The sequence below is a fragment of the Ixodes scapularis genome, unplaced genomic scaffold (assembly GCF_016920785.2).
Source record: "Ixodes scapularis isolate PalLabHiFi unplaced genomic scaffold, ASM1692078v2 ptg002228l_1__unscaffolded, whole genome shotgun sequence".
In the NCBI taxonomy this organism is placed as follows: Eukaryota; Metazoa; Arthropoda; class Arachnida; order Ixodida; family Ixodidae; genus Ixodes; species Ixodes scapularis.
Genome location: NW_024610236.1, coordinates 26,287 through 45,708, shown reverse-complemented (window position 1 = coordinate 45,708; position 19,422 = coordinate 26,287). Strand labels below are relative to the sequence as shown.

General features: G+C 44.4%; 2 protein-coding genes across 4 annotated transcripts; both read right to left on the bottom strand.

Moving 5' to 3' along the window:
- Positions 1 to 1,808: 1,808 nt before the first annotated feature.
- On the bottom strand, positions 1,809 to 19,204 carry LOC121834648. 3 transcript variants are annotated; one of them, XM_042288362.1, is made up of 9 exons: positions 14,533 to 19,204; positions 8,454 to 8,640; positions 7,819 to 8,082; positions 7,086 to 7,160; positions 4,635 to 4,855; positions 4,325 to 4,484; positions 4,082 to 4,180; positions 3,122 to 3,242; positions 1,809 to 2,609 (listed from the first exon to the last, which is right to left on the bottom strand). In XM_042288362.1, the coding sequence occupies exons 2-8, from the start codon at positions 8,638 to 8,640 to the stop codon at positions 3,145 to 3,147; spliced, it is 1,104 nt and encodes a 367-aa protein (XP_042144296.1). In that variant the 5' UTR covers positions 14,533 to 19,204; the 3' UTR covers positions 1,809 to 2,609; positions 3,122 to 3,144. The 3 variants fall into 3 exon arrangements, with proteins under 3 accessions (XP_042144296.1, XP_042144295.1, XP_042144298.1); XM_042288361.1 differs by having other exon boundaries at positions 1,810 to 2,609; positions 3,183 to 3,242; XM_042288364.1 differs by lacking the exon at positions 3,122 to 3,242 and having other exon boundaries at positions 1,811 to 2,609.
- Positions 9,486 to 13,720, bottom strand: LOC121834650. The gene is made up of 2 exons (XM_042288365.1): positions 12,365 to 13,720; positions 9,486 to 10,563 (listed from the first exon to the last, which is right to left on the bottom strand). Exons 1-2 carry the CDS (start codon positions 13,578 to 13,580, stop codon positions 10,151 to 10,153), a joined length of 1,629 nt encoding a protein of 542 aa, XP_042144299.1. The 5' UTR covers positions 13,581 to 13,720; the 3' UTR covers positions 9,486 to 10,150.
- Positions 19,205 to 19,422: the final 218 nt, after the last annotated feature.

Here is a 19,422-nt window from a genome sequence, read left to right as displayed (position 1 = left end):
TTCCTTGTTGTGTAGTGCGATGGAAGGCACACACACACACACTCGTCTGCCTTTGCGTCAATAGCAAGGGCCTCCAGGATTTCTCGAGTGAACTTGTGGCGGTTTCTTGCTAGGATGGTTAGGCTAGAAAACTCTGGTACACACCGGCACATGTGACAATGGGCGGGTAGGTCCCCTGCTGCAGTGGTGGCCTTCACCGAAGCTGCATGTTCCCTAGTCTGGTCACCGATGCACCTTCCCGTCTGTCCAATGTAACATTGACCACATGACAGTGGGATTTGGTACACAACCTCCTTCTCACATTCGGTGTGCTTGGTCTCGTGAGATACCTTGCAGTTTGTCTTCTCCTTGTTGGTCCCTTTGTTTACATGATGGAAAGTTGCACACAAAGAGACGAGGAAGGAACACAGAAGACAGACAGCACGATTCATGACAGGGGACATCGACACCAGGGGGTCGAGTTCAGTCGCAGAGGAATATTCGCAAAAAGGCAAGTTCTCTTTCGCTCATGCAACCGACGGCTGACTAACGCAGCGATCGGCCAGACTCAAGATGGTGAACGCCCTGAGCACCTCGCGCGTTTGTTTTTCATTAAAGCGCCCAATGATTGAGGTTTTTTCTAAAGATGGTGTGCAGATAGAGGTCTTACAATGCACCAAAAGGTTGACCTCATACAGTTTATGATTGTGCTCTCGCAGCCAGTCATTCGAACACTGTCTAGTCTGTCCGACATAGCATCTTCCACAGGAAAGAGGAATGCTGTATACAACGCTCGATGAACAGGAAAAAAAAGGCTGCACATGTTTTTTGTGGCACGTGTTTTTTATAATTTGTTCTCTTTGGCGCAGACCTTAAACAAATTTGTCATATTTTTTTAGGGGCTGATATTACTGTGGGCACAGCACACCTACTTGCCACTTGTTTTAGATTGTATCTACACAAGATATCGCATAATCTAAAACAAGTGGTAAGTAGGTATGGTGTGCCCGTAGTATTATCAGCCTCTAAAAAGATGTGACAAATTTGTTCTAAGGTTTGCGCCAAAGCGAAAAAGACACGCGCCACAAAAAACATGTGCAGCCTTTCACTCCTCGTTCATTGAGCGTAGTGTACAGCATTCCTCTTCCCTGTGGAAGATGCTATGTCGGACAGACTAGAAAGTGTTTGAATGACTGGCTGCGAGAGCACGATCATAAACTGTATGAGGTCAACCTTTTGGTGCATTGTAAGACCTCTATCTGCACACCATCTTTAGAAAAAAATCTCAATCATTGGGCACTTTAATGATAAACAAACGCGCGAGGTGCTCGATGCGTTCACCATCTTGAGTCTGACCGATCTCTGCGTTAGTCAGCCGTCGGTTGCTTTGAGCGAAAAAGAAGTTGCCTTTTTGCGAACACCTCACTATGACTGAACTGTTTACCCCCTGGTGTTGATGTCCCCCGTCATGAATCGTGCTTCATCTTTTCTTTCTTCACTTAATATACCAGAGTTGCGAGTATGCGCCTCTCTGACTTCTGTGTTTTTCCCTTGTCTCTTTGTGTGCAATTTTTCATCATGTAAACAAGAGGGCCAACAAGGAGAAAATGAACTGCCAAGTACACCAAATGTGAGAAGGAGGTTGTGCACCAAATCCCATGTCATGTAGTCAATGTTACATTGGACAGAAGGGAAGGTGCATCAGTGACTAGACGAGAGAACATGCAGCTTCGGTGAAGGCCACCACAGCGTGCAGAGCACCTACCTGCCCATTGTCATATGTGCCTGTGTGTACCAGACTTTTCTAGCCTAAACATCCTGGCAAGAAACCGCCACAAGTTCACTCGAGAAATCCTGGAGGCCTTTGCTATTGACGCAAAAGCGGACAAGTGTGTGGGTATACCTTCCATCGCACTACACCACAAGGAAGGTGAGTATCTTAGAGGGGCCGCACCCATGGTGGACAAATGGAAGACGAGGAGACGCTCGAGTATAAGACTAGAAGAAAAGGAACTCCTCAATTAAATCAAATGCAGTGTAGATAAAAAAGAAGAGAAACTCAACGTAGATGAAGAAAAAGATGATCTGATTAAACAGTTGCTAGTCCAACGGTGTGTCTTTCTTATCTCTCTCTAATCCTTTTATGTCCAGCTGGCACTATATACAATTGCCATGTGTAGAAGCAGTTAGAAAAACTTGATTACTAAAACGGTATCGTATTAAAGAAAAGCCGGAAAGGACTGACTAAAGCCTGTCACTAGACTAGAACAGAAGTCGAGACATTAAATAGGCCTATTGCCGCTTTAAAAAGTAAAATATGACAATAGAATATGAAATAGGCTGAAGAAACTCTAGAACAGGACTAGACAGAAAAAAAAATTAAAACAAACAGACTTTCATCTTCCCAAGTCAAACCACAGTAAAGCCTGTCACTAGACTAGAACAGAAGTCGAGACATTAAATAGCCTTATTGCCACTTTAAAAAGTAAAATATGACAATAGAATATGAAATAGGCTGAAGAAAGTCTAGAACAGGACTAGACAGAAAAAAAAAAATTGAAACAAACTGATTTTCATCTTCCCAAGTCAAACCACAGTTTCTGTCGATGGGATGTTTTCGACTTTTCTGGCTGCAAACAAAACAAGAAAATAATTAATACAGAGTGCCGGAAACTAAATTTGAGGTGGCAAATGATCATAATACGTGGAAAACATAACAGTGTAGCTTAATTCGAAATTTAGCTTTGTGACAATGGTTTGCAGGTTTGGAAACCCCTCAAGAAATTAGGGTGTACTAGAAATATCCTAGTGGGAAAGAGAGTTCATATAGAGCCGCAAAAAGGCTGACCTGATTTCCCACATAACTACGAACTAAAAGAAAATGACAATCTTGTTCAAGTGCTTAAAACAGTGAATTGATTGCAAAAAACAAACAAAGTAGCAAACACTTATGACAAGAGACAACACAGGTACATCTCTCAACTAGCAAAAATAAAATAATGCCTTGTGGTAGTTTATTGATGTTGCTAGTTGAACTGTACACCCGTGGCATCTCTTGTCATAAGTGTCTCTCTTTTGTTTGTTTCTTAACTCCCACCAACATGCTATCAAATCCTTTAATTTGTTGTTGAGTCACTTGTACCTAGTAGTTGTCAGTCCTCCTGCTCAAGCAAACCAACATTGAAACACGCGACAAAATACACCTTGTGACGACCCGGAGCTGAGCTTGTTGGTGCAGCGCTTGTCGATGGGGCCAAATGAACCTACAGCACAAAAACAGGAAGAGAGAAAATGAGACAAACACAATGCCGGACTAACTTCATCCACATACTTTATTTACAAAAGAACCAGTTGGCCCCGTCTGGGGCCAACCTGCTCCTGTGTAAATGAATAAAAATGCACTCCATTAAACAGTTTAGTCCAGCATCGTGTTTGTCTAATTTTCTCTGTGTTGTCATCTTGTATGTTCAGCTGGCCTCACCCAATAGCAACACACAATCAGTCCCACAAACGGCTGTCAGAAATACTTTTACTGCCCTATTTTCTAGGAAAGCAAGACAAAGAAAATCAAGCTGAGTGCAGAACTTTCTTATTCGGCTGCTACATTCTGTATGTTAGAAAACCAATTTTTACTTTTTTCCAATAAGAAATTATTGTAAACAAAGCTTCCTTCGTTATTTTGTAGTTGTGCTCACTGCTTCTGCTGGTGCATTTGATTGGGAGGGGCAATGATACAAGTGAGCATGTACTATTGCAATACATTGCAATATGAACACAAAGCGCATAACTTTCAGTACACTGCTTACACACCAGGCACCAGTCAAGGCATTCAAGAGTTGGAGATTAATCTAGTGTCCTTGGTCGAACTACACATGTGCAAGCTTCGCTGGCTCGTGGCCAGTTTGTGCAGCATTTGTAGAAAGCCACAAGCTCTCTTCTTTGTATTTCAATGTATAGCGATAGTACAATAGAACTCTTCGCTGTGTTACAGATCTCATGCATGGTTTACATTCTTCATTTTGTAAGCCTCAGGAGATTTTTAGATTAATCATCAGCTTCAATGTATTTGTATCCTTCCTGCAAAGATTAGGTTGTTGCTTGCCTTGAGCACGGAGCCGGACGTTGGCGAAGCGCAGCCAATCACCAATGGCGCGGCCCATCTCGTCGTCTGTTGCAGTTTTGCGGGTTACACGTACAGCAGCTGAAAAAAATATGCACAGCTATCAGAAGTTTTATAACGATCACTGTAAAGTAATACTTAATAATAAAAAAAAAAAAAAGACGGGTGCATGCAAGCACATTACTCTCCATAGTGTAGACAGTGATACAAAAACATTACTCTTACCATAGATCAGGCTAAAGATCTTCAGTTTCCCGGCTTCTTGCTTTCCGTTTCGCCCGGTTCTGTTGTAGAAGACGGCAACTTCATCTCCGACAAGTTTCTTAAACACCGTTTTTGTTGTAGAGGCTACATCTCTACCTCCAATTTGGCCAAGCTCTTTCACCTAGAAATCAAAAGTTATCCACAATAAGCCACACATAAAAGCTTCTCTTGCTCAAAGAACAGAAGAAAGATGAAAAACAATGACTATTTCAGTACATGTATGTTCTGGATAATAACCTTTGGCTGTAACGCACAACAACTTGAAACTTACTAGCTTTGCAAAAATGGCTTCATTTTTTAAGCTAGCCTCCAGGAAGGCAAATTCCTCTCTTGTCTTCACTGGATAGACTGGAAGGTCTTCTGGATGGACTGGACCAGCCATGGCAGTAGGGTCATCAGCATTCACATGCATCTGTATTCTGGCCAACATTGTAGCCATGCTTGTCAACTGTGCCTTAATACACTCAAGTTCCCTAAGAACTGTGACCAAAGCTAAAAAAAAAAAAAAAAAAGAGCAATACGTTAGAACCTTATCAATATTGAGTGTTCCGATAAAGATGATAAAAAAACAAGCCTTTATTCATTTTCAAGGTGACAAGGAGTTAATACTTTAATCGCTTAAAGCTGTAAGAGCATTAAAGATACAGAAACTTTTCTCTTGTTGCTCACGTTACCGAAGCACTTAGCTTAATTACACAAACAAATTATCCATTCTTACAACGTGCAGCATGCATCAATGCTGCAAAGCAACAAGGCTAAAGTTTTTTTTTTTTTAAACAGGACATGCCTCAGCCAGGGTTGTAAAGCACCTAGGTACAAGTAACTCGAAATCGGTATCTAGGTACCTTTGTTGTACCTGACATAAAAACCTAGGTACTTTCATTTTTCGGTATCTGTATCTGTACAGGGTTGGAACTCATGAAATGTACTTGGGAGGAGCCACGGGAGCAGCTGAACCTACATTCTGGAGCAGGCTAGGAGCAGCTCAGATAAGTTTTCACTGCACTTCAGTTTATGTCTTAGTAATTACATGCGCGAATCACGTGACGTGCGCAAGCAACGAACGTGCAGTTGCGCGAAGGAACAGGGCAATAAATTTCGAATTTATCCTATTGTGTAACTCAATAACGAAGCAGCAGACTATGATTAAGCGTAGTTATCATATTCGAGGCGATAAGCAGGAGCAAGGTTAAAGTATGCCAAGCAGATCTACCGCTTGCATGAGAGCTGCTGGCCGGCAAGGTTTCGGATTGGACCGCATTTCAGTTCTATCAAATCACGATTTATCTTGTGGGAATGCGGTTCCAACTTTTAACGATGAAGTACTAACAGGAATCTTTTGCTCCTGTCTTCAACTGGCTGAAGTCTGGATCCCGGGCCGCAGAGCCTCAGGCAATCTGACTCTTAACGACTCGACCTCACTTCTGCTGACGTGCTTAAAGGGCAACTCCGCTTCATTTTTGGTTTTGAAAAAACAATGCAGTCCTCTTCAGTATCGCCTAGGAAGACCACGAGTGAAATGTTACGACGCAGTTCTGTCTAAATGTTTCTTAAACGGTCCGGCAAACTTCGCAACTCGCCAAGTTGTCGAAATCGGCTGACTTGAGCGGGCGATCAGGCGCAACCAACAGCGCAGTCAAGGCTATGGCATGGGCGGAGCCAACATTGAGCTAAACGTCATTATCATGGCCCCCTTTTGCTTGTTTTCACTTCTCCGCGCGAGCGTAGCGCATGACGTCAGCAACGTTGCCTCTCGGCGCTCAGCGGTGTCCACATGATTGGTGTAACGCGCCCGCGCAGCGCGTTTCTTGGGAGCCGTCCGGCCGCCCGCCGTTACCGCCGTCTTCCGCGTCACAACCGCCGTCGTCGTCTCACCGATTGTGATTATTGTCTCTCGGAGTTTCATCCACACCACGGACACCATGTGCGCAGACTTATGCCGCAGTTGTGCAGACGTCGTCGAATGCCGTAGACACCAAAACGTGGCGAAGAGTGCGGTGCAGACGACACTCGCGCCTGCCACACGCCCGCCCCAATCCCGCCCGTCGTTGGGCCGAGGATCACGTGACATCTCGTACCACGTGATGGCCATGTACTTGGCGGCCCGAGGCCAATGTTGCCGGGCAGAGCCGAAGTTTCGGTTTCGATTTCAGCTCGTGTTTAAAATTAGATTTAAAAATATATAGCCCACTTTTCGCAAAGCAAACAACGTAGTGTGTTTTACTAGGGCTTTTTAATTCGAAATCACTCATTATCCCGAAATCTTCGGAATTGAGCGGAGTTGCCCTTTAACCGCTTATGGTTGAAGGATAACAATCCAGAAGCAGGTGGTGTAGCGCTTGGAGTCTGACCCCCAATTTTTTTCGTGCGCTTCTGACTCGAGATACACAGGGAGAATAAACAGAGCAAAGGAGTGCAAGGCCGACCAAGCTAAATGCGCTCATTGTTGCGAATCGGGTCGATAAAAACCGGAACCAAGACAAAATACAATTCTTTTGGTGCATAATGGCACGAGGTATTGGCTGTGGCGCAGTTTCCACAACATGTTTCAGGATGGCGCAGACATATGCGTCTGGCGCAAATGGTACAGCTATTCCACCCCTGCTGTATTTTAGGTACATTTTCCAGAAACTTGTAACTAAGTGAAGTTACTTTTTACAGGTTCATGTGTCAAAAGTGCACATACATCCTAACTCTTCTGTCAGTCACAAAATATACTTGCCTTTGCTTGAAGGTTCAGCAGAGCAGTTCAAAGAAGATGCACTTTTTGGTCTTCCTTTGGGCAACACCAAGTCATCTGAAAAACCACAAGCAATGCATAAGTAATAACAAGGATGAGCAGTTGAACTGCTATGTCACAGTTGCGTATTTCCTTGGATGGGAGTACAAGGCTGTCAAACTGCAAGCTGCAGTGTGCTTTATTCTGGAATCCTTTCTTCTTTTTTTTCTTGGGGAAACGCGGAAAGGGGCGAAGGGGGGGGGGGGAGTCCTCTTACGAGGGATCCGCGAGCCGCACTTGGACCAGCAAAGAGCCGCATGCGGCTCGCGAGCCGCGGTTTGCCCACCCCTGATCTATACCATGCCCATACTGTACACTATGCGACGCTGTTAGCACAAACACAACATCGTCGGGTTTACTCGCTTTACTTACACAAATCAGGTGATATCACCAAAATTACTAATGCGGTGAAAAGGGCCCATAAGGGTTTCACAGCTTGAGCAAAGCACAAAAAAGCGCCGATGTCATGTTCATGCTAAAAGTGTCGCACTGTGTACATAACAGCCTGCACGTGGGTCTAGGAAGGCCTTTTCTCAACTCTAGATTACAAACATTCGAAGTGTGAAATACATGATCTGTAGTTTTGTTTTGATTACCTTGTGCATTTCACTTTATCACTAGTATTTGTTCATGTAAACCATTTCCTTCAAAACACGTGTAAGAAAAAAGGACTTGCCACCATCAGTTTGGCCTGCTCCTCCACAATGTGCTCCACTTTTTCTTTGAAGAGGTGGTGGCGGTGGGGGCTCAGCGAGAAATTCAATGTCACCTTCTGGAGGTGGTTCTTCAGTTACTCCCTCCTCATCGCTGCTGTCAGTGAGGTAGTCATCGAAAAATGTCGGAGGTCGCCGTATTCTTTTTTGCGATGTCTCTGCTTCCGATGTAAGGTCGGACTCTTCCTCCGCCTTTATGGACCTCTTGCGGGCAACTTCGTAACTGTCTGCAAGTCAGATGTTATGTAGATAATGAATTAATAAAAAATGTGCGTTGAATGTGAGGCATTATATTTTGCTGAGTTTTGTCTAAGCTGTACGTAGCTTCTGCTAATGAAGCATATGCTGCCTTTTTGTAGCTATCAAGCTGTTACCAATGTGTCCTATTAACATAGGCAGTGGGAGGTCTATAGTACCGTTACCATAGTAACTAAAAAAAGGGAGTCAGATATGATATGTACTTTAAGAATTATTTCACAACCAAACCCCCTTCTCTTTTGTAGATTCTGCGAAAGTGTGGATTGTAATAACTTTCAATAGAGCAGTGCTCTCTTCAGAATGAAAAAAAAAAACTAATGGCGTTCAGGGCGGAGCTTACCTGTATATGACATGACCCTGCAGGCAAATTTTGGCCAGTCTTTGCCTGGCTCCGTTCTGTCCCTCACTGCACTGTTCACTTTTGCAGTATTTTTAAACGGTGGCCAGGGAGCTGTCCCGTTCTTAATCCAGCGTGTTGGAACCACGGCCACGTCATCAGTCTTCATAAAATGGGCGACCGAGAACATCTAGAAAATTCAATTTGAGACCGTCAGTAAAGAGCATACCTACAAGTTTTATGAAGTAACAAGATTAGGGGTGTGCAAATAGTGATGTAACCAAATCAAACATGAATCGAATATTGATGAAACCAAATAAAATATGAATGCTGTGTACATGGTTTATGAAGGTGAAAATTACTAAAACTAAAACAAAAGAAAACTCATGATGTGTTTGGCATTTGTATTGATAGATGGCGCTCCCTCCTTATCGCAACGGCTCGTGACCACCGTGGTTTGTTAAAATGGGCATAATCTTTTTGAAATGTACCTTCGGTTAAAAAATAAATGCGGACAATAAAAGCAAAACTTAGAGTAAAAAAAACGTGTCTGTATAACGGTGGCGCTTTTGCTGTCAACGGATTTCGTCTGCGTGTCGTCTGCTTTCTTTCACTGGTCGGCTGCAACTTCGGAGGCTGCTCCCGACGCCATCTATCGATACGAATGCCAAACACATCCCGCTAATGAACCCCTCTCGTTTACGTCGCTGCCCGCCGTAGACCCTGGCAAGTTTCTTGGCCTTATTTTTTACAGAACGAGAACTACGCTTTATAATTTTACAAGAAAAAACCGACCTGTGAAATACACCGCTGACGAAAAGTTTAGATTGTTACGTGCAGGCATTGATTTTTACGGTCCATTTCAGATCGAGCCTGGTGGCTTGAACCACCCTATATTTCATGGGCTTTCTTTCTTTGCTAGAAAAGGAAGCAAACAAAGTGTATTGTGTTCAAAACACCCCAGTTGGCTGTTTCTCAAGACTTCTAAAGCCTGCCAGTTGACACCTTGATCCTGCTGGTCTTAAAATTGATATTTAAAAGTTTGCCAAGTCTTTCTTGCGTTTCGCAAGACACCTGCTAACAACATAGTGGTTTTCACTTGTGTAGAGCAGAGGTGCACAGACTGGAGGTTGTGGGGAAATGTCTGGCGGCTACAGAGCCTCGGAGAGCTCCAAAAATAGTTAAGGCGGGGGTCGCCGGAGGGCACTCAGAAGCTTTGGGGGTTCGCAGTCCCGAAAAGGTTGTGTACCTCTGGCGTAGAGTGTTCAGTCTTTTTATACTTGCGGCATCTTAGCTGGGATATCTATCAGTTGGGACAATAGTTACGTGTAATCACCAAGTCAAAGGATAATCACATTATCATTCATTTAAAGAGCTAAAGTAGTGAGCACACATCATGAGCAAAAGAAAACTAACCTTTTATTAGACATTCACCTTACAGCTTTTCTATTTTGGTCTTTCCATCATATAAACAGTTCTATTTATAGCAGCTTTTTTCTAATCCCTCAATTTTCAACCTACAGATGCCTTATAATCAGAAGAAATGTCCTTAAAAATCCCCTAGCAGTTATTAGCATAAAGACATAATTTATGCCAAAGACATTAGCACACACACTTTATTTTTATTCGTGATGATTATATACTCATTAAAACAACACTATAAGTGAGAGCACATTTACGGCAGATATTGCTTATCTGAGCTATCCTGTGTGCAAGAGTGGCTTAACCAAAAATTCACCCCCACAAGGAAGCCAGCAGCACTTTGATTTGACCTGTTCAACAGTCCACAAAGCATTTGCAGACGAAACCTGAGAAGCCCTGAAAGTACACAGTCCAGTTGTGTCAACAATGCCGGCATAGAAGTTTGTTAATCTCTTGAAAAACTGGCCACAGATCTTGATCTCTCCATCACGGGACACAACATTTGTTGCGACGACTACATTTCCATCTTCCATCAGAAAACATGAGTCTGGTAGGTTCACTTCCAGAACCATGCCTTGAAGAACTAGCTTGTGATACTGCTCTCCCTTAAATCCTGGAGGTGCTGGTCCGGCATTATGCGGCTTTTGCAACAATGCCTGCTGCTTCGGTGGTATTCTAGGATGCAAGTCCCCTATTGAAAATATTTCTAACAGGCCCGTCAGCCTTGAAGGATTATGGGACCTCACAGGCCTTCAAAACCCTTCAAAAATACCCCACAGAAAAACCCTTCAAGGATACCCCATAGAAAAACCCTTTAGCCCCACAGCCCTTTAACCCGTCAGGCCCTTTAGCCCATCAACCCTTTAGACGGCCAAATGACTGTGAACCATAGACAAAAATGCAGGTCGAAACACTGAAAATTTATTGCCGACATTTAGTTTTACATGCATATTATAACTCAAAAAGCAACGCTTGTTCAAACCCGGCGCAAGGAGCTGTAGACGAAAGGGATCACATCAAACAGGGACAACTGACATCCTAATCACAAAGAAAAATACCTTTCAAAGTACTCACAATGCCGCTGGGTATATTCCTGATGTACGGTAGTTCAGCTAATAAAACCGAGCAGGTGCACCTCACGGACACATACACAGTCTCAGTAAGCACGTTTAGCGAAAACCACAAACTCGTAAGCAGCACCCGCCGCCGTTGAGAAATCCCGAGCACAGTCACGGTTTCGTCCATGATGACATCGCGCCGGAGTCTTTGGCGTATTTTTCGCTCGCTGGTCTGAAGTCGGACGGACGAAGAGGCGCAAGGAACAAGTCCGGACAGCGGCCGTCATCCACCGTCTCAGGACCCACAGTGCCATAATCCCGGTGCGCAGGCACAACATGCGGTGGGACGCTGACCCCGACTGCCAGGCTTTGCAGCGAGTAAGCCGACACCGGCCACCATCTCCTTGAATGCGCTGAACACAAAGGCGCTCGAGCGGTGCTGAAGGCGGCCTGCGCCGAACTATGGTTCACCTGCGGTACCAAGAAAGAAAGTGCACGGATCAAAACAGACCAAGGGGCGAGCCCTCAAAACCATGCATGCTCACCTTCCTGGAGGAAATTGGTCCGCTCCAAACATCCAGGCTCGTGGGATAACCGGAACCGCACACGAGCAGAGAGAAAATGGCTATGGCCTCCCCCGCTTGCACACACCACCCTCCTCCCCCCGACCGCTGGCCTGGCAGCCCTGCACCCTCTCCCCATCGCCGGGCGGAGAGAGGCGATTGCTTTTTGGGGACAGTCCCCCGTGGGGGGACCGGTTCCCGGAACGAGTCGCTCCCGCGTGCGTCCCTGTTCCTGGAAAGCGCGCACTGCTCTCGGCTTGTTCTCTTTTTTTTTTCTTTTCCTTTTTTTCTTGTTTTTTTTTTTTTTTTTTTTTTTTATACATGGTTGCACGTATTTCGCCTCGAGCGGACAGGACTGCGTTCGCCTCAAAACGCCGCTCGGCCAACACCACTCGGCCCGCGGCTCGTCAATTCTCCACATGGGCGGTCGCCCTCAGTAGCTCTTTCGTGACCGAACACCCGGGCAGTGACAGACGGGTCCAGGAGCACACTCGTATTTGATAGAAGAGCAGTAATAAAAATCTGACCGTACTCACACACGATCGGCATTCTCCAAATACTTATTTTTTCCCCCGTAGCGTACAATAAGCAGCTATGTTCATTAATTCTGCGAAATGTGTTTTTTTCACCTGGGCCGTTGCCCACACAGACATATCAAGAGGCCTGAAGGTTTACCCGACCCCATTAGAAAAGTTCTTGACAGGCTTTCAGACATTTCAAGGCATCGTAAAGGGGACTTTAGACATTTCAGGAGAGCCTCTGACGGGGCCAGTGAACCCACCAGGAAATATCGGTGCCCCCGTCAAACATCTCAGAAATTCCTGAAGTCCCTTTCACACCCTTTAAAAAAATCCTGAAGTCCCATCAGAGCGATTTTCAATAGGGTCAGCATGACTGCGCTCTTCTAAGCGTTTTACAATCTGTTGTAATGGTCGATTTGGTGACTTCAAATCTCGCTTCAGTTGACCCAGAAAGTTCTCAAACCGGAACGCAGAGAAGGAGTCAAGGTGACCGAACCTCCGCACATCAGCAGTAAGATGCAGCAGAGAATGTATGTTGTACACGTAAATGCCTTCACCGTACAGGTCCCCAGCATCAGAAACAAACTCTTCAAGCAGCTTCTCTGCAGAATCAATCTCCTCATGGCAGAGTCGTGGGCTTGACAGGATTGACACTGCAATGCTCAGTTTGAGAAAGTGCTGGTAGTAGCGCTTCTCCATGTGGTCTTTTAGAACCGCAGGACCGAAGTACAAGAGGAAGTTTCGTAGCTCAGTGGCCTTCCATCTCTCTAATTCATGAAGACTCCGGGGCTTCCGAGCCATCTCCCGAGGGGTGTGTCTCTGGAGTTTCATGAGCATTGTTGAGATGCTAGTCTGTGCACGTGGTGGGAGCTTTGATCGATGAGGTCGTCCCCGCACCCAATAGTGAAGTAGAAGCCTCCGCATAACGCCTAGGCAGACTAAATGCATATAGTCGAGGGGAAATTGGCTTACCATGCCAATCTGTAGCTCGACCAATGGGGACTGTCGATGATGGTGCCCTTCCTGATCCTGCTTTCGAAACGACTCGTCTGTTCGTAGGGGGCTGCTGACTTCTGGAAGAATTACTTTCCGGCAGCTTTCAGAGAAGGTGCCTTCTTGGGTGCACTTTTCACAACTGAAGTATCCCCCATGGCCCTTGATGCACTTCAGAAATGCCCTTGCGGGCGCATCGCAAATGAACGCATGCACTCGAACTACGCACTCCTTTCCGCCCTCGGTCACGTGTTCTTCCAGCAATGTGCTTAACTCCGAAATGAAATCGGTAAGGTAGTCATCCAAGTTCTCCGGCTTCTTGTCTCCAACAAACAGAGCTATGACGAAAGGTTCAGGATCGCAGCTTTCGACGACAGATGCAAGAATGGGCCAGAACTGCTTGCTGGAACTTTTCGCTATAGGCAGGCCATCAACATTGATGAGCAACGAAATGGTGTCTCCAGTGATGCTGCCTGAGCTCATCATTCGTTTTAGTGACGATTCGATTCCGAAATAGTGGTAGAGGCCGGACGCTCCCATGTTTTTCACATTGCAAGATCTTGGTGTCCCCATTAGGCTTCTTGCGTCACTAGGCAGCTCCGGGTGATACTTCTTCAATATCTTTAAAAGCTTGCTAAGATGGGATGCGCAGGCTTTGGTCTCACGTGCCCAGGTGGCCAGCTCGCTTGCCAAAGTAAACTCATCTGCACTTGAGATTGGCAAATGAGTTTCAGTTTCTTCGGAAGCTGATGTGCTCGCGCAAGGATCTCTGGGATCGTCGACTTGCGGTGCGCTCAGACCCTCCCTGGCTCCGTCACTGCTGTCGTCTGATCCGTCAACCGCAGAATTTCCATCGCTCTCGTCCGGAGCAGACTTAGAAAAAATGTCCGCAAGATGGTCGCGCACGTTTTCGGCAATAATTCTTTTCTTCTGTCGGTCGCACACGTCATCAAATGCTCGCCTCTGTCGCTTCATTTTACGAACCAGGAGATCGTTTCCTCTTAGCACCGTTCAATCACAAAGGGATATCATGCATCGCGAGTCGCGCAGTCTGGCGTAACCGAAATCGCGCGCAATCGGCGAACATGGTTGCCCACTTATCATAGTCATTGGTTGCGCTAGAAAATTTTGTCCGGATTTCGTCCGGGTCATAGTGGCAGCGCTTCGCTCTTCAAAATAATAATCACTGTAGAGCCCTCAAATAATTACTCTTGTCTATTATTACCTAACCAGCCTCGCACATTCACGAGCATGTGCGAGGTTTAGGTAATAATGGGCACCCTAAAGCGAAGCTCTGCCACTTACAACGCACCGCCTTGAATTCCGTCTAGGACCGGCACCGAATTCCGGTCCTAGACGGAATTGTTGAGGTCAGATATCGACCTCCAAAGGATCCAAAGGCTCCAAAGGAGCCGTCCCGATTTCGGGTACCCGAGACAGGAATACCCACAAACGTAATATGCGAGATCCCGTCGGTTAAGCAAGTGAGCAGCATCACTAAAGGAAATGAGGTACCGCTACTTACGTTTCACGCAGGGTACGCAGGTGCGTCGGTGCCACAGTGGGATTACGCAGCCTGACCGTTAGGCACTTCGAACCGTAACTACTAGAACTTGTCTTCACGATGTTTCAGAGCCACGGTTGTCAGGTCAGAACCGTGCGAGCCACAATTGTGCGAGCCGCGATACAAACTTAAACTTAGACCGCTTAAACCAAACTTAAACCATACTTGAACCACTTGAACCGGCGGGAACGTATGTTGCCAACCTAAGCCATTGGTCTAAAATAGGCTAAACCAACCGTGTATGCATTTTGTAGTTAATAAATTATATTATATTTTATTTTGTGACTTAAAAGTAGAACACATCAAGAAGAAAATATCTGTAGTGTATAGTATTAATAAATTTACTCATCAGACTTTACTTATTTACACACCCGACAAACTCACAAAACCAAAGAAAAGAAGTCTAGCAGCACTGTGTTTGTATATTTAGGGTTGTGATGGCGGCTGTTGTGATCTGGTTCTACGGGTTCTACGGAACGATTCTTACTCATTTACGCCTTGCTTTGCTTGTTAACGCTCTAAAAGTAGCGCACACGGATGGTCTTTTTGTGCGGTGCAGTGCGTGTGTTGACCATGGGCTTGCTTCAAGTTCAAAGGTACCCTTTTCGTCTCTGCCGTGTTTTGTGTTTGTACTAAGAGATTTACAACGTTTCGTTGGCTCTTTAGAGAGACCGCATCAAACAGTTTCTCAGCATATTTGACGGGATTTCGCACATATGTGTAATACGGTGGTGGAACCTTTCAGCAAAATTATAGTCTTCAGGGATGACGTGCTTGCGGACATGGTTGCAACTTCTGCTGGTCGCCTCTCTACAGAGAGTCGAGCTCCGGGAACACTCCGATGAGGTGCACAATGCTTCTCAACTCCGCGCGGCGGCTTCTCTCACTTCTGAAAGTGCGGACATCCGCTTCATCGCGGTTAGGCCTGCCTGGACGACTGCGCCGATTGCATGACTCATGCTGATTGCCGGGAACATCTATCGAAATCCCAGGCCGTCGCCAACCTCCCCGAGCTGCGAGAAAGCGGTTTACAACAACGTGGCCGCCCTAAAATGTGACCTGTGTGATTGGTGGCTCCATGGGAAGTGTGAAGGGCTGTCGCTACTCGCCTACCGATGCTTGGCCTCCTCGCCGGGCACTGGTTTTGTGGCTCATGCCAGCTTCCTCCCTCCGATGACTCGCACCCCGCACCCATATCCACCGGTGTCGTGCCCCCCCCCCCCCCCCCCCCCTTCCCCCCACGAAACTGCCAGGCCCATCGCCCGGGACACAAAACGGAGTGACGCTAGTAACCGACGTACTCCTCCCGCACCGAGGAAGCGGCGACACATCGGCATCCGGTATACAAACGCTCTATCCATCAAGAACAAACTCGGACCTCGTTGTCTTGTTTGAAACTTCGCCGAACACAATCTTTGGGGTCTCAGAAACCTGGTTGGATGATACAATATTCGAAGGACAAATTGCTGACACCCAAAAGTTTAGCATCTTCCGGAAAGACAGGATCTCATCGAGAGGGGCAGGAGTTGCCCTGATTGTACTGTCTCAGTTCACATGTGAACGGCGAAGGAACCTCAAACACATAGTTGCATGGATGCCAGCCTCCCCACAGTACCAGCACACATGTGTACATTCCCTACATAGTGCAGTAAATATATCATACTTCTATCTAATTCAAATAAGGGAAAAGAAAAAAAACTAATTATTTTGGGACAGACATTCATTCTGGCCAAATGAAACAAGTATTATGTTTGCCAATTTCATTCCCTTCCCATCCCACTCTTTATTTAGTCGTAATAAACACCAGAAATGCCCAGATTCATTTTTGATCATTTAGAAAAACAAAGCATGACAAAAAAATTTTCATAGGAAAAAAAATCTTTTATTTAAAGAGGCACATGTTTCTATACTTCAGTAATTAATCCACCACCTTCGGGCACCTCTGGAGTAAATCGTAGGGTGATGCAGGTCACTTCAAGAGGGCAAGGGAAACGTTAGCAGGATCAAGCTGGCAAGCGGAGAGACTGACTGTTTATGAAGAAGGGATGAAAGCGCTTTCGTGATACACATCATCACTTCACTTATCCACAAGCTCCGTAGTCTATATAATCACCTCCTCTTCCCTCAGGCCTTCCTGGTAAAGGGAAGTGAATCTATTAATGTGAAACATAAAACAAGTGAAACAAGCACATACTATTTGTGGCTGTCTTTCTTTCAAAAAAGTAGCATAGCACATATTTTAATTTTCCTTGCCATTTTTTTGTATCTTTACGCTGCATTTCATTTAGATCTTACATATAGGTAGAGCCCTGCGTGGATAACAGTTTAATTATCTGCAGACTTTGTATTCGAACCGTATCCGCAAACTTTTTACATTATTGTATCCGTATCCGATCTGCATCTGCATACTTTGTATCCAAACTGTATCCGCATACTTTTTACATTATTGTATCCGTATCCGAACCGCATCCGCAAAATGTGGAACCAGATCCGACTCACAATCCAGGCATTCATTGTAAAATAGAAATGACACTTTTTAAGCTGTTTGCTTATCTTTGTACCAAAGAAATCTGGCTCGCCATTCAAAGGAAGTGTCATTTTATCATTACCAGTTTCATCGGATTTATATTAAAAGCGATTAGGAAAAATCATCTCAGTTATGTGATCATCCTAGGAATCCGCGACACTCTGCCCAGAAGGAGCGCACAAAAAGGTTATATATGTTTTTTTTTTTTTTTTGCTTTGTAACACCTATTTTATGCGGACGCATACTTTTGAAGGATAAAAGTTAAAAAAGGGCATACTAAATATGACATTACAGTTCTGTTAAACAATTAAAAAGTAATAGAGGTTCATATTAGTCCGGCTACGACGCACTGGCGTCGTAATTGGACGAACATGAACTACCAGGCGTTTTGGCTAGGGCTCTAAGCATACAAAAAAGAAACACAGAGGCAGTTTACCGTCTGCCTATGCAAGTTCGCTGTTGACTCTGAAACTTTACAAACCGTGGTGCCACAGGGTCGCACTCGCTGTCGAGGCACTTTTTGTTTTTAATCATGACCACACTACTCTTTGCGAAGAGGGGGACGTTTCTTTACTTCCTTGTGACTTGTACGTTTGAAGTTTTCTTTGCCCAGAAAAAGTTACAGCTCTTTCCCTGCCAATGTGCTAGCTTTCTTGGGACAATTGATGCCCTGCAATCTTTACTTTTTTTAAAGGTAGCATTTTTGACGAGAGGAAACACACTAACTGAAGCGATCTTCAGTGAGAATCAGATCTTTCTTAGGATCCCTATTGTTTCTTCGAAACGCGTTTTTGTGGAAATATGTATCGGTGGACAACTTTTCATGGACAAACGGTTCATCGACGCTGTACGTTTTGTGGGCACATGCCGCTGCAATGTTTTGTCGACAACGCATTTCTTCACCAAGCTGCTAAAAGCTAGCGAGCTTAACCAAACCATGCCCCCCTCTCCCCTGTAATCCAGGCGAGACTCAACAAGTTTGTTACAAAAATAGCAAGGTTGTGTGCAACAAAACATCTCAGGTTTTTCGATGAAACGAACAGGAGAAGCCTTTCGATCAAACGTTTCATCTCGACGAAACGATTTGTAGATGAGACGTCAGTCGACGAACTGAATGCCGCTGGGCAAAAATTTAAATCCGTATCCGCTGATATTCGCAGCCTCTGCCATCCAATCTGCAATCTGCCAAAATTTGTTTAATTTTCATCCGCATCCGCCCGTTTACTGCAGATATCCACAGGTAATCCGCGGATATGCAGGGCTCTACATATAGGTATCCAAGATTTTCCATTGTTTGGAGTTAGCAGCTGCTACAGAAAAGCTTAATCAAAATGCTTCCATCCTTATAGGGCAAAAGACAAGAAATGCAAAAAAGTATCATAGCATATATTTTCATTTCGCTTGCCATTTTTTTGTACCTTCACGCTACATTTCAATAAAATCGGAAACTAAAATAGTGTACTACATTTTCTTACAACATTTGCAAAAATGTTACTCTTTTCAAAATGTTACACCAATAAATAACTTGTTACTGCATGTTGTGTTTCATTGTGAACTTCAAAATAATGTTAAAAACAATATTGTCAAACAATTTCTTGAATATAAGTATTTGCAACAATTATTTGAAGTTTGAAAAACAGATATGTGATCAAACCAATACATTATTTCAGTATTACTATTTAACATTTATTTACTATTTTGCATTGAATGTTATGTTTCCTTGTAAGCTTCAAAATGACATTGGAAATATATGTTAAAATGTTATTTCAGTGTTACTTCTTGCAACATTATTTCATGGTTCTCCATTCACTGTTACTATGTTTCATTGTAAACTTCAGAATAATGTTAGGAGCATAATGTTACTAAATGTTACATTAATGTTAGTGCTCACAACATTGCTTTACAGTTATGTATTGAATGTTGTTATAATGTGTCGTACACAACATTATCGTTATATGTTTAATTTGAATGTTACACCAACATTGATAACATACCTAAAACGTTGAGTGTTTTATTTGAACGTTGCCGTAACATTTACACCTAACACAAAACGTTATTTCAACTTACACAACAAAAAAATAATGTTATTATAATGTTTTGTGCTACCTGGGTGCTTTACTGTTCAGTGTGAACGCCTTATACGGAGGAGAAATGACAGTGCTGTCCGAGGCTTGTTGGTAGTGTGTACGCATGTGATGAAGCCGTGTTTCTAAGTCCTCTATGGCGTTTTCCCAGGTAGCACCAAACATTGTAGTAACGTTATTTTATTGTTGCGTATGTTTAAATAACGTTATGTGTTATGCCTGAACATTAATGTAACGTTC